Below are 15,310 nucleotides of genomic sequence, written 5' to 3' on the forward strand. Positions count from 1 at the left end.
CACTTGTGTTTTCAAAGGCACCTCAAAACAGGATTTGATGGACTTGAGGGTGTCTCCTTGCTATCCAGCAGTGAAGGTAGCCAGAGGAACAGGCTGTGTTCAGGGGCACTGTGTTGGTCAGTGCTTTCCCTGCGACAGTCCATTTGCCATAAAATGTTAACACTTGATGGTCTTTAGGAGCACAATTATTTATCATTGAAATAATATATCTCAGAAACTGACTTTTATGCTGCAATGTTTTTAAGGTCTGGGTGCCAACATGGGCAATGAAGCACAGGACAGGGCCTCTGAAATGTGTGGTTTATCAGCTCTGTACATGACAAACTATCCTGGGTGTCGGGAGCCCTGTGACGACTCATGTTGCTCATGAATGTGGCTGTCTAGTTTTAGTTTGGGGCTGTGTAGCTCAGTCCTTAAAAATGCCAGAAGTGAGGGTGGTACTGGATGATGGGCATTTACAAGATCCTTGATTGAAGGAGGGTTTCTAAGCACAGGGCACAGAGTTTCTGTGAAGGAGAGAAGGACAAGGAAGGAAGGACAAGTCTCTGCAAGGGTCTTGTGAAAAAACCCTTGAGGAGATTCCTGGTAATAACTGAGAGGAGATTTTACTACAGATTCTGTTTCTAAAGCTTCTGGGAGACCACTGACTTATGCAGGTCAGTGTCCTCCTGAGATAATCTCAGGGTGAGCACTGGGAGAATTGGTTATTAAAATTAGCATTTTTATATTGACTTACTTCAGAAGGAAATTGAATTCATTTTACTGCATGGAATACTCATGCAGCCTCTAAAAAGCATGCATAGGGGAACTGTGATGAGTTTGTTGCCTGAATCCCCATGTGGGATGCTGTTTGGGTAGCTGAGAGGCCTGATAGACGTTTGAGTGCTATTATGGGTAACTACCACTCATCAGTAAGCCAGAATTTCCATGCTGTCTGGAAAAAGCAATTGTTTTTACTGCTAACTTCAGCAACTTGCTTTCATGTAGCCTTGAGGATCCTTAAGGATTTCCACTGAATAATCTGACACTTCTGTTTATTCATTGTTGTGAGTAAGGTTTAGATAGTGGACTTGATGATCCTTGTGGGTCCTTTCCACTTCAGACTATTCTGTGATTTTTTTTTTAAGATAGAGACATCAAGTGATGTGTATGAGATGGTTGCTCAGATTACACTGAGGAGCTCTTGAATTTCTAATTACTTCTGTCCTATGTTAGAAGAAAATCACTCTTTTGAAATAGTGACTTTATAGGAACAACTCAATTTTTTTTTTTATACTTACAAGGCTTTTGAACAGTTACTACATGTTAGAGACTGGCAGATGTTGGGTGTGAGAAGCAAATGTTTAGCATGATCTTGCAGCCCTTTAGCAAGGAGTTTCGAAGGGTGAGTTGATTTTCTTGAAATGCTGTCCCTCAGTAAGTTGGTTGTGGAACCAAGTGCAGAGAACCTTTCTGGATGTGATGAAGATCAAGAAGGGCATTCCCAGATCATCAGATTAGAGAGTCTGCATTCACTGTTTCTTTATTACCCAATTTTCATGGTGATCTGCCTTGTGAAAAATTACTCTGTACTAATGTAGAAATATGGCAGAATAAATTCACTCTGTGCTTCTCCCCTTTGGCTTGCTAACCACTAATCAGCAACCCGTCTGTTAACGATCATGTTGAGTAATGCAGGAATGCAGGTTTTGATTCAAAGACTGGCCTGGCTTAGTCAACATTTGTTTGATCATCATCTGTTTCTCAGCATGTCTTAGTTTGCTCCATACTTCATTGCAAGATTAGTGCCTTTTCATTACTGAAAATAGTTTTAAAACTCCCTAGTGCTTTTTCTGTTTGAACTTAAAACAACTCCTGACCATACTCAGTTAAGAAGCTGTACTTGACTCTTCTTTGAAAGGATTATAAGTTTTCTTAAGCAAATATAAATGTAATAATTTTGTCAAGTCTTTTTGTTCCTGCTAAGTATAGATGATGCCCTAGAATGTGCTTTTATTCACCTGCCAAGTGATCAAAGGCAAACATGTGTGGACAGACACGCCAGAAGTTCCTCCTCACTGCTGTTTTAGAGAATGACAAACTCTTCTAAATAGGCTCAGATGCTTTTGTGTTGAGAAGAGCATCAGTAGAGCTACTGCAGTTTCACGCAGAGTTAAGTTAGCGCTGAAGTGTGTTTCTACCTGACAAACTGAGGAAGCGCTCAGGCTCCCGGTGGGTCCAAAGCAAGAGCAGGATATCCCGAGGTTCCTGTTCATCCACAAGAGCCTACCCAGACACATTCATGCTTTGTCACTGAGAAACCGTGAAAATTGTACACTAAAGCCATAGACTGTCAGAATCTGTGGTGAAATCCCCAGAGTGTCCAGATAAGGATATAACCCCTACATAAACACAACCAAATTTTCTTTATCTCTCAATCACTATCAAAGGCTTTGAAAACTGGATCCACCAAATACATTTATTTTAATCGCAGAACCATCAAGTCGCATTGTTTTATTTTGTGTATGTTGTAGAAGGTGATCTTTTTTCAGATAGGATCAAGCAGGTGCTGGTGTTAAATATTTCACTTAATACTGAACCAATCATATGCATAAATCTTTATAGGGCTGAGGCCTTAGGCCCTGATCTTGTATGCTGTTCTGTGGGGAATTAATTGCAGTATCAAAGCTTGAGATAGCAGAAAAGACATGGGAGGAGGATAGGAAACAGCAGGAAAAATAGAGAGAAAATAAGCATCTTGTGTGTTCTGAAACTTTGAAACAAATGTGATTTCTTTTCCGTGCTGTATTTTTAAAGGTAGTTATTTCCTCACCTTTTTACACATTTGTGTGTGTGGCATAAAGCTTTTTATTTTCATTTGTAAATAACATAGGAGTCATCTCTCATTGATTTCAAGTTGCAGTTGTTAATATTTTGTATTATTGCCTGGCATTTATATCTCTAAATCTTTGTACTTCATTCTTTTAGCTGCATTAGCTTTGTCCCTGGGTTATGTATACCTAAAAATATGAAAGTATTTAAATACTGGTTTCCTTACTCAAAAATAATGTATGTTTCATCTCCTATTTTTAAAATTTGTTTTCTGGTGTTGGAGCCTTTTACATCCTTTTTTCACGCAGTGAGTTTGATATCTTTGCTGCTAACATTTTCTCTTTTTTTTTTAGGAGCTACCCTAATGTATCATTCTAATTTATCTGGCTAAACTTGTAAATGTCTTTGTAGGTTATTTTTTTCCATTTAAAAAAATCCATTTTTCGAGGAAGCAATGCACCTGGTTTCTAGACTGGATATGTGTCATGTCTTCTGTTTAGCATTTCGTGAAAATCTTTTAGTTGCTACAGGAGCTGCCAAGAGACGTGGAGGATGGGGTGGAGGGAATGGATTCCAGTCTGTTCATTACTGTCCTGTAGTCAGCCCCACATCTGGCCATGAGGTGCTGTTTTGAGGATAGATGGCTCTGGTGTACTTTCATGGAAAATGTGAGAAAACATTTCAAAACTGTGGCAAAAAGCTACCAAGTTTAAGATTTTTTTTTTTTTTTCCCTGCCTTGTTTTAAAAATAGCTACTCTGGATATCTATAGACAGCACAAATAGTTATGAGACAAATTAGCACACTGTAGGAGTGATACAGATAAATTTGCAGGAAGAAAGAGCTTTATAATGATTCTTCAGATCTGATTTGAATGGCAGTAGTATGAGCTAGCTACAGTCTAGGATTTTCCCTTAGGCTTTCTCATACATGTGTAGGCAAGTAGCTCACTAGTATCTCTTCATGGGAGTGCCTCCTTCCAGGATTTCCTGGAATTCCTGAAGATCCCTGTCAGATACCTGTGGCTAATGACTGCAGTAATATCTTTATCAGTCCCTGGCAGCTGGGAGGTTTGATTTCTGTCTCAGTCGCTGCTTGGTCACCTTACCTGATAGGATTCTTACAGATTTGAGATTCAAAAACTGAGTCTGCAGATAAGCAAAATGACACTGCATTTTTCACCCCTTCTTTTAAATAGGTATTTCAGAGCCTCCTCGAGTCTCCACTGTGCTGGGCTTTTACAAAAGAGGAATTCATTGGAGACTGTATGGGCTGTAGAGAGACAGGCTTTAGAAACCAGAGGTTGCAGACAGTTATCTCTGAAAGAAGCACAAAGGATGGGAGAAAATTACGTCTCCTCTCCTTGCAATGGAGCATGGAGAAGAAGTGATAAGGCAGATTCCATTCTTGAACTTGATTCTCTGGTGTCTCTCCAGCATCTTTCAGCTCAGAATATATTTTTCCCAGTTTTTCATCCTATGCACAGTGCTCCCCTGCCTCCATCTGTCCTGTCCTGAGCAAGGGGCTGCCCAGCTGCATTAACAGTGCAGCTGCTTGCCAGCATCAAACAATGAGGGAATTTTCTTTTTAAACCTTCAAGTTTTGAACTGCAAATCCATAAATTAGTTTAAGAAATTATAGCCTCCACGACCATATCAGGTAATACAGAGGAGGGCAGAGAGAGAGTTGTCTGTAGAAAGCTTTGGTTGCATTCACTGCCATGGCAAGCTCAAGCACAGTCCTTTACTTTTATTCCTGAAAGCAGAAAGGAGTGAGGAAATTTTAAAACAGGCTAGAAAAAAACTTGGAGTAGTTTCACACCATTACATCTGTGCTTTGTTTTTCCTCTTTAATAGTTCGGTCTTCAGCCAAGAGAGCACAGCAGCTGAAAATCAGCATTTCAGAGAGCATGCTGTCTGTGTCAGGCCACTCTTAAGATATAAGGGGCAAAGCTGTGACATTCTGAGGATGCCCTTGCCCATGCTGCTGTGTGCACAGCCTGTCCTCAGTGCACCAGAGCCCAGAGGCTGTGGAGCTACGAGTCACAGAGAGTCTGTGTCCTGGCATACAGCTTAAAGCTACACATTCTACAACGTGGGTAGAGTTGACTGAGCATAGCTTCAGATTTATTTGTGGAGGTATCCGTGCAAATGGAAAAATGGTAAAAATTCACTTTTAAAAGAGCACTAGCTCATATAATCTTATTTAAATTTAGAGGAAGCTCTTTTTTTTTATTGCAGTTTGGAGTAGAACTGAACTAAAAGTATTTTGTTGCGACTCCACCTTGCAGCGTTCCCATAGCAAGGTGTTTCCCAGAAGCTTTTCTGACTTCCAGTTAAAAGCCAAGGTACTTCTTGGCTTGCAGCAGATACATGGAGTCTTGCCAGCAAGAATCTGCAGCTAAGAATCCCTTAGCTTGAGCCTTTCATTTCCTAACAGTTCTATGTTCAGGGAGAGAATCATCAGTAAAGAAAGCTGCAGTATTTATTTTCATTGTCTTCTTTATTCAGCTGCATACTCTTCAGGTAGTTGATGTAATTTCCATTTCAGAAAGGTTTGTTACAAATACTGAGGTCTAATTTCTAGCTGATGCAACAAAAAATAATTGTTCTTAAACCCTCAGACAATGATCTGCTCTACAGAAAACACCCCGACAGAACAGTTTTCAACTTTGCACAGTGAATTAAGTCTTTAATTTTGCTCAGAAAATGCCTTTGATTTCTCATATGAACATTGGGTTGTGATCTTTTCTATCTCCTTTAGTTTTTAATTATTTTTTGCAGGTCTGGGATTATTTTGAGATGTTTAGATAAAATGCAGTAACAAGTACTCTCAAGCTGTTAGAGTTGCTTTGAATTGACATCCATTTAGTGCAGTTGCAAAAAAGTAATGAAATCAACATTGCTTGATTCACAAGGAAACATAAGGAATGACAAAGATAATGGTGATGTCTGCAGAGTGATGTTGGCACAAAGCAACACTCCAGTGACAAAGACTGTTTTCCTCATAGATTAAGGTGCTACTGATTTTTTGTATTCTTTTTATTTCTCCCTGACTTAAATTATGTATTCCAGACTTCCCAGTTGTCCCAGTCAGTGTATGTATTACTCTGGGTAAATTGGATATTTAATGGGACATTGATTTGTCTTATTTGAAACCTAAATGAGTTTAATAAAGCATTAATTATTCATTGATTATTCATTTAAGCTGGTCTTGAAAGCAGGAGTGGAAGTCTCAACCTAGCTTATCTCGAAAAGTTCTTCTTTGTATATCTCTGACCAGAGATTTTATTCATTAATAATAAAATAACAAAAAGTCTTCAGGCAGTGCTCAGCAGTCTTACACAAAGGCAGCCATGCACCTTGTCATGCTGGTAGGGCTAAACTGGGCTGTGCCAGGCTTTGTGTGGAGACAGATGTCACTTCACATGCTTATTGGAACTGGCAAACACTTAACCTGTGTTTATGTTACACACCCGTGCTGTGGGTGGGCACTTTGTGGTCTGAAGGCAATTGTGAGCCCTGGTACTGAACCGAGAACATGACTGACTGTCTTAGGTGCTTGTGTGACTCTTCCCATCCCAGTCCCTGGGAACCTTGTCATGGTATGTATTCCCACAGTAGGCTGAGGTTAGCAGTGCTGTTGTACCTGGTTTACAGTCCTAGACACTGAAAACACAGAGAAACTGAAACATTCAGATAACTTAATTTTTAGGCTGGTCCCAGGCTCAGTGACTTAGCTGAACTTAACCACATGGTTTTATTCCTTTATCCAAAGAGCCCAGGTACCTCTTGAGGAGCAGGGGTTGAAATCTGGGTTATCCAGATTCTAAATTAATGTCCTGTCACTGATTATACTGTCTGGTGTCTGTTGTAATTGTCTTAGACGTGGTCTAGAGTTGCCTTGTTACATCATGTGCAGTCTGTGATGCCTGGGAAGTTATCCTGTAGTTGATATGGGGGGGGTGGTGTTGGCAGAGCCTGAAATATGGACTCTCAAGGTGTGAAAGTCCTGCAAGGAGATGAACCCAGCTCCTGACTCAGATCTTTTCAGACCCAGAGCAGCTTAAAACTGACATGTCCAGTGAGCTAGCTGGACTTCAGTCAGAAACATTTCAATAAGCTGCTCGTAAAGGTATTTCTCTTTCTTTTTCTTTAATTCCCTGTTCTGTCCTCACTGGTAACTAAGAAAGGTCACCTCTGCCACTGAAAAGCCTTGTGTGTATTGCATACATCCAAAGAAAAAAGCTTACAAGCAATTCCTCACAGGAGGGTGAAAGTCAATTACTCCATTTTGACCTACAATGCCAAATGGAGGCCAGTAAGACAAGCACCATAATTAGCCTCACTTAAGAGATCAGTCTGGAAATAGCAACTAACAGTATTTGTATTCATTTAAATGGCTTTAAAGGCAGAACTGGAAAGAAGCTGCACCATTGGACCAGCCTTGAAAACAGTTATTTACTCTCCTGTAAAGAGCAGAGAATTGTGTTTCAGATCATTCTGGGGTGCAGAATGTCAGGGTGTCCTACACATGTGAGCTGGAATAAGCAGAATGTGGCAGGTACAGATTTCACATTGCACCATATAAATATTAGTGAGCATTTTCCCAAATTCTTTATCCATTTCCTTTTGTGAGCAACTTTAGAAGTCCAGAGTTAACTTCCGCTTGCATCAGGCCCATCTCAGGCTGTCTGAATCTGAGAAGGAATTTTGCTTATAACAATTTAATTTGTTAGCAGTCTTCTCTATGTTTGTCTTTTATTCTTTCTTCCTTTCCTTCTTTCTTGCCTTCTTTCCTACATATTTCCTTGGTTGCCAGTGAATAGTTTTGTTTATAAGGATCATAACTTCCACTTCAGAAATAATATTGCACTGCTGATTATTAGATGAGGTTCACTCAAGGTAAGGCATTCAGGGAGCTTTTACTTCACTGGAGCTGCTAATTGAAATACTGGTAGGCATTACCAGCTGAATTCTCTTCACCAGGACGGGCTGAATAAATGCTCAGAGGAAATAGTTTAAGTGAGGCTATCCGAGAAGGAGGTATTAAAAACTTGGAGCTTGAGTAGAGGAATTCAGCCATTTTCTTTGAAGTGTGGGGTGGGAGATGTGAGTGATAGGAAGAGAATAACAGTTACACTATTGGTTTGGCTGGACGTGTGTAACAGAAATTGCTTAGAATATTTGTTATTCTCTATTCTTGATGCTCTTACTCCCCTAATCTTGTATTTGTGTAATGCAAAATGTATAAATGCCTTCTTCAGTAAGGCATTTATAAAGGAGAATAATATAAAAAGACTTCATGGAGCGATGGGGCTTTTCCCCTAGAAATCCATTGAAGAAGGGGAGGAATCTGGTGCAGTAAACATGAACAAGGTATCTGTTATATTGCTGCAGGAGCAGTAACCTGAAAAACAGCAGAGTCCTGTCTGGGATGATGCCAGGAGCTGATCAGGAAAGGAAAAGATCTCGAGAAAACCCTGATATAAAATAATGAAGATATTTGCCAGTGACAGTGAGAGTGATGTATCAGCTCTCAGTCCTTTGCAGGCCAGGAAAAGTAGGACAGGAATGGTATAAAGACAGAGGCGTGGGTAGAGGTCTGTTTTCTCTGAAATGTTCTGATGAGCACCACTAGTTTGAGAACAATATTACAAGGAGGAAAGCTTTCTACTGCTAGAATGGGATGTGGGAGGGAGAATTGAAGGAGCATAGGTTTGTTTGGGAACATTCTGGGTAATACTTTCCACTTCAAACAGTTCAGTTGAGATTAAATCTTGCTCCAGCTTACACCCTGCACTTCTGTTAGGGCCCCAAGCTGCCACATCTGAAGAGAAAGTTAAACGTGTTTTACAGAAGCCAAATGTGGAGCAATTAAACTTTTATTACCACAGTGAAATCCACAGACTTTTCCTGTTCCTATCCAAGCTCTGCTATGGGTGGTTGGGTAGTTGATTACCACTACCTGGAATTGTGTCTCCCTGACAATATTGCAAATACGTGGGTGGTTGCTGCCTACTCATACTATCTCTAATTTGCATGCAGAGTAATTTCTGCTAGAATTTATGGCAGTAGAAACAAATAATATTGGCTTCTTTCCCCTTCAGGAGTGCTTTCCCTTCATTAGGTATCTGCCGTAGCAAAAAAGAGATGTTTGTAGTTTATTTTTAGTATAGTCATTTGCATACAGACTATCTGGTTCATCTGGTTTCCCAGAACTTGATTTGGAATTGCTATCTTTCAATCCTTTTTGCTTGGATTATACTCTTTCTTGGATTAAAGTAGTTTAGTTTTTGTTTCCTTGTGTGCTCATCCAATAGTTTGCACACACTCATGTTCTTGGAAAGAAAATGGCAGGCATTCTGAAACCCTTTGTGGCACTGACACTGGGGAGGGAATTTTGCCTCATGCTTCTGTGGCAGCCTCAATGGAAAGAAGTAGTAGTTGATGTGAATGTCTCAAACTACTGGTTTATGAAAAGACTATATTTAAATCAAATGGTGGTAACTTTTTAGATGAGCATAAAGTGTGATACATTTGTATCGTGATGTAAAGTGTCTGAGAACACACAGAGTTTAGTGTAGGAGAAAATATTATTTTTGTTTGGATTGAAATATTTTTTGATTGTTTGCTTTACAGTGGCCCATCCTCAGGAGCCCCACCACCCCTCTGAAAAGCCAGTCATCCACTGCCACAAATGTGGGGAGCCTTGTAAAGGTGAAGTGCTCCGTGTTCAAGCCAGACATTTCCACATCAAATGCTTCACCTGCAAAGGTAAAACCTTCATATTTATCTATTAGAAAAGACTCCATTTGTGCAAATGTGCCTTGAACCACTGATGGGAGGTTGTGCTTTCTGCAATTAACCTATTACAAATACTTTCTTTGCTCAGTACCTGAAGGCTTTGCAGGTGGGAAGGGTAAAGAATGGTGGGGACACTTAGGAAAATTCTGTCTTTTTGTAGTTTTTGGTCTAAATGCTTTTACAAGGGTTTGGATTTTTTTTTTTTAAACTCTTGATAGCAATGACTGTCTTTCATTAGGGATAGTTATGAAAATTAAGGTCCTTTGTAGTCAATTGACTGCTGAAAGTACCTGCTTTCAAAAAACCCACCAAAAAGGTTCTGCAGAGGTGTTCTGAGGCTTTGTGCCGTGGAGCTGCCTTGGGAATGGGGATAGTGCTGCCCATTCTACACAGAGGACCTGAAGGGCTCTTGGCAACTCCAGCTCATGCCACTGAGTCCTCTGGGACCACAACAAAGACTCACTGTGGTTTTTCACTAAACAGAGGTTTAGTGAAGCGTTAAATAATTGTAAAACTATGCTTTGTGAATTCGTTGCCTTTGAAGATGGGTGTCGTGGAGCAGTAGACAACCCTGGCTCCTTCACAGAGTTTCTGTTTAATGAACAGCAATGCAGAGTTGGTTGAATTGAGTAACCACAAAACGTGGGATGAAAGGTGAGAATAAGGAGAAATACCCAGGTCTGTGTGCAACCACTGTCTGCCACAGTCAGTCCCAGCTTAGCACAGGATAGATACAGCACAGAAGGGGATTAGGCTCCAGGTAAACTTGGCAGAGTCGGTGGCAAACATGGAGAAGGGTGCTGGAATAAATCAGAGTAACTGGGCAACTGAAACACAGCAGCAGAATCAATACCACATAATTTTTCACTTTTATTAAACTCAACTTATCTTTTTTGAAAGTCCGTATCTGGCATGTATACTGCAGATTCAGACTGTGAAAACTATCTCCAGCCCAGTTCCTGAGTTTCAGTTATATTTTTCATGTTCCAAATGTGGGTGGAATAGTTGTGTGGTTGCTCTGTTCTTCCGCTTCCTGAATATATGGAATATAGCAGAAAATAGAAGTAGTTGTTTTCCTATGTCACTGAAGGCTTTTTTTTTAAAGATCGCTTGAGTTGTTTTTATGCTGAAAAATCGGTGTCTAGAATCTAAGAAATTCTGTTTGTTGCCTGTGGTTTTTAGTTAAATATAACTAGATAACTAAAAAAAATGCTGACCTTTCTCCTAGATATTAACACATTTCTTCTGTGCCAGTCTGGAGTGGCATCAGCCTACCCGAGAGGGCAGCATGGAGCACTGTGTGCCCTGTTTCTGGAATGCTTGGGGAAATGCATCTCTCTCTCTATTACAGCTGCTGTATTTCAAGCAGTATTTGATATCATATAATCCTTGAGCAGTTCAAAACCAGCAACTATCTGTTTATTTTCTTGTTCCTGTCCATAGTCTCAATTTACAGAAGATACTGGATTAGGATATTTTCAGCATCAGGCCACCTGAGACCCTTTGAGTCACGAAGGAGGATGGTAATTCAGGCCAGGCAGTGTCCTTAGGACCTCCTGATAAAGAAGGGGGCAGATGGAGCAGGGCTTTGGAATTGTTGTCCTGATGAATGCACCACATTAATCTTGCTTTTTTTGGAGGGGTGAGGTCTAGTTTCTTCTTTCACTTGTGTTTTAGTTACTTACTCATAAGATGCTTTTGTGCTTTGACTATTCTGTTGCAAGACTGGATTTACTAGTATACTTTTTTTTGGTTTTGTTCTTTCCTTCCCTAGAGGAATGTCGAAACTTATTGTAGCTTCTGCTTATGAAGATATTTCCAACCCAATGACAGTTTAGGATTCTATAATATTATTGACCTTATGAGTGCTTGCATGAAGATCACCAGAGAAGGGAGAGCTATAGAAATAACTCTTGCTGGGGGAAATGAAACTGTGATTTGCACATTAGCTTGTTCAGGAAATGGAGGGAAGTAAATCCAGTTTGAACTGAGAGGGCCAGAGCTGAATGTTAGAGACTTTTCTCATGCTTTTCATTCAGTCTGTGCCTTATTAGTTGGGTTTGCCAGTGAGTATTATCTTTTTAGAGTTCATTTGTCTTCACAGAGAGAAAAAAAAGGAGTGTGTATGGGAGATTGCTCCGAGTCCTGTTTTGTGTCTTTTACCTGAGCTGCAGATCTTGTTTATTGTTACCCTCTGTTATTTGAGTGCAGTTTTTGTTCAAGCCATATAATTATTTACTCACATTGCATGTTGTCTGACCATATGGTTTATTCAAGTGGGACACAGCTGTTCAAGTAAGTGTTTTTTTTCCCTCTTAGTCCAATGGGTTTTTAATTTGACATGACTGCAACTCTACAGGAGGTGGAGTTAGACCCCCTCAGTTTATAAAGTATGTTGTTAGGCAGCAAAACCAACAGATACTGGGACCAGGACATATCAGGGGCATCTACAAGTGGCTTGGTTATCTCTTTATTTTTTGTATACTAAACTTTGCTCTTGAGACTGCAACTCACATCTACAGCATGGAAGACTTGAACAAGCTCACACCTGTCTGTTTTCATACCTGCTGAAAGTGTTTAAACTTTTATCCATAGACTTAGAAGATGTGGAAAAAATCCATTTCCTGATAAGGCTGTCACACGGGTTCTATAGTCACAGTTTCTGTGTGATCCTTTTCTTTGCTCTGTATGAGATTCCTTTTCATTATTGCCATCCACGCTCTCAGCTTTGTGTTTACATCGTACTGCTAAGTGTATTTGATATGCTTGTAGTCCTGCTTCCCTAGGTTGTGTCAGAGGCTCTTAGGCACTCCATGACTGCTTGGCATGCCTGTCAGTGGTGGCTGTGGCACTGCAGGAACATGGTGACTTATTTCTCCATGTGCATCAGCCAGCTCAGGACATGCTCATGCATGTAATGTGATCAGACAATCGTCCTCCCCAGGAGTTTGGTGCTCTGTCCATCTCTGGAACCTTTCTAAGAACAGAGGAACAGCTCCTTGCCAAAGATGACAAGTAAAACCTCCACTGACTGACGTGTTCCCGTGCCCCCATGATAAGATGGAACTCGCTGGGGCTGTGCCTTGGAGAGCCATGTGTCTCCAGCTGCTGTGTCCTATCTGCCTGGCAGGGCTGGACGCTTCTATTTGCAGCTCCTGATAAGAGCTGATAGGAACACAAAAAGCTGAAAATGGTGTCGCTGTCCCCTGGAAGGTGAGCTCTGCCACCCTCCCGATAGGCAAAGAATTTCAGGCAGGCAGCAGCTGACTTGGAGCTGGAGTTAACGGGGGAATGATGGACAGAGGAGGGATTAGAAACATTCAGGAGTGCAGCTCCAGGAACGCCATTCAGGGCAGTTGTCTTTGGCTGTTTCATAACAAAGTCCCTTACCTTGCTGGGGAATTACACTGGTTTGTGTTACAAATGCAGATTTAACAGGAGTCTGCATTACCTCCGGATGTAATAAATAAGCTTTAAGGTTTGTTCTGGCAGGAGTACACTGCTCTTACCATACCAAATTGTTAATCTTTGTGAGGCAATGGAAGCAGCAGGCTGAGAGGAGGGAAGGTTAGATGAGGAGGTTGAGTTGGAGACATCATTGGGTTTGTCTCAAATAAACACTGCTATTAACAAGAATTAATTAGTGGCTTATGAAGAAGTAAAAGTTTTTCTTGTAAGCATCTACGAACATGAATAACTTTTCTGGAAAAACTAAGGACTACTCACTGCAATGCTGTTCCATATGTAAATGTGTGTGGGATCAGGCCCTAAATTACAATGTGCATGAGCAGAGATTTTAATATCTCAGTTTAAATTGTGATCTGATACAAATGATAATTTTCTACCATTGTCAGTTGATTACAGTTCATTTTACCCTATTGCATGTACTAGCAGAGGAACCTTTGAGGCTAGCAAAATTGCTATAATAAGGCTTTATTATTAAGCCTGTGATTCATCTTTTGGGTGAGAGGGAAAAGCTGGTTTCAATACACTGTATTGCTTAACAGAAAAAGCTTTAAGCTTTCATAGTAACAATGTAAAAGTTTACATAGCTTGATTTTGGTTCACGTAGAGATTGGCTGAATTATCTTAGCAAGATAGTGTAATATTTGTGGTAGGAGTGTTTCAAATACTAGGGAGTGTCCCTGTTTGTGGTGTTGAATATGAACTGGAAAACTTAGTTAGGTTTTTTTATAGTAATGTAGACTAAACAAAAATTTAATCTCATAAATAAGCAATCCTGCCATAAGAATATGGATGGTGCCCTGAAATGTTTTTAGTCCTCACTAGCACAGAATCATGGAATGGTTTGGGGAGGAAGGGACTTTAAAATCATATAGTTCCAGCCCCTCTGCCATGGGCCAGGTTGCCAAATCAATAGACCAGGTTGCTCAAAGCCCTGTCCAGCCTAGCCTTGAACACTTCCAGGAATGGGACAGCTGCAATTATGTGGCATAAAGGTCAGGTGAAAATGTTTCACTGTGTAAGAATGTTTCACATGCTATAGTGATATCAAATACCAAAAAGCAATTATCTGCTAATAATCTTGCTAATTATAAGGCAAAGGCAAGTCTTGGCATCCAGGAAGCATTCCACAAACCTAGAGTATTCCACAGGAAAAAAAAAAAATTAGGCTTCTATTAGAACATTGTTATAAATCAGCATAAAGCATTTTCTTAATTATGGGGTAAATGTGATAATTTTCCTCTCTTCAGTAAGATGTCTCTTGACCTTAACTTGCAGAATCTTCTGTGGTATGTTTAGGTTCCAGGCCCAGGTCTGGGTTTTTTACGTGATGACTTTTCAAGGCTACATCATCTATAGTTCAATGAGCCTGACAGGGAAGGGGGAGGCTTCCTGAGTTTAGATTTTGGGATGCCCTGTAATCCTTTGACTTTGAACTGGATCTTCCTCCCTTGAAGAATTGGGAAGAAGTCAGGGTCATGTAAGCAGACACTATATCAACAGGTTGGAATGTGTTTTAAATCATTAGTTCTTTGACCTTTGATCTGTCATCAGATTCCTTCAGTGGCAGGAGGAGGAGGCTGCAAACAGGCTGCTGGGTAGTGCTATAAATAGTTCAGTGTCAGTGGATGGAAAGCTGAAATATGAGGCCGTTCTTGTAGTAGATGTCCAGTGCAGTGTTTGAAAAGATCTCTGCATTTTCACAGATTCTTCTGTAACAGAAACTGATGTGTGGATGTGATAACACACATGTGGGTAGAATGTGCTCCTTCCTGAGCATCGTGAAATTACATGAGGTCACTTGAACCTCTGAATCACTGATCCAAGATCCAGGTAGAAATGGGAATCTGTTGTTTCTGGGAAGCTAAAAGTGGTTAAAAATTCTCCCATGCCAGGGAATGGAGTTCAGATGTGAATTCATACATTCAGGTAGCTTGACATGAAATCAAACCTCAGTTGCAGCTGTGAGACTAATTGCCATTTCTGCATTTACATATCTTATCTGCTGTGTCTTGAAGACTGCTCTTCTTGCAGTGATTCCTACTGGCATTTCACTTCAGGTTCAGTTTCTTCCCATTCTGAAATAGATCTTTACTTTTCTGTTGGGGTTAAAATACTATTAATGATGAGGGATTGATACCAATCTTAGTTTAGTTGGGCTTGAGGTCTCTTCACGGACTAAACATTTGACGGGAAATGAAATTAATTGCACTACTTGGCTGATGTTGA

At 40.4% G+C, this 15,310-nt stretch overlaps 1 protein-coding gene across 8 annotated transcripts in view; it reads left to right on the top strand.

The window, feature by feature from the left end:
* Positions 1-15,310, top strand: part of ABLIM1 (actin binding LIM protein 1) — a 142,686-nt gene that overhangs the window by 33,877 nt on the left and 93,499 nt on the right. For all 8 annotated transcript variants that reach the window (XM_066190881.1, XM_066190873.1, XM_066190876.1 and 5 more), the window contains one exon: positions 9,452-9,586. In XM_066190881.1, the coding sequence (XP_066046978.1) occupies positions 9,452-9,586 (135 nt within the window). Of the gene's footprint in view, positions 1-9,451; positions 9,587-15,310 lie in introns of those variants that run through there.

This window comes from Chamaea fasciata, unplaced genomic scaffold, assembly GCF_029207755.1.
Source record: "Chamaea fasciata isolate MVZ Bird 193981 ecotype frontalis unplaced genomic scaffold, bChaFas1.0.hap1 SCAF_9, whole genome shotgun sequence".
Classification (NCBI taxonomy): domain Eukaryota; kingdom Metazoa; phylum Chordata; class Aves; order Passeriformes; family Sylviidae; genus Chamaea; species Chamaea fasciata.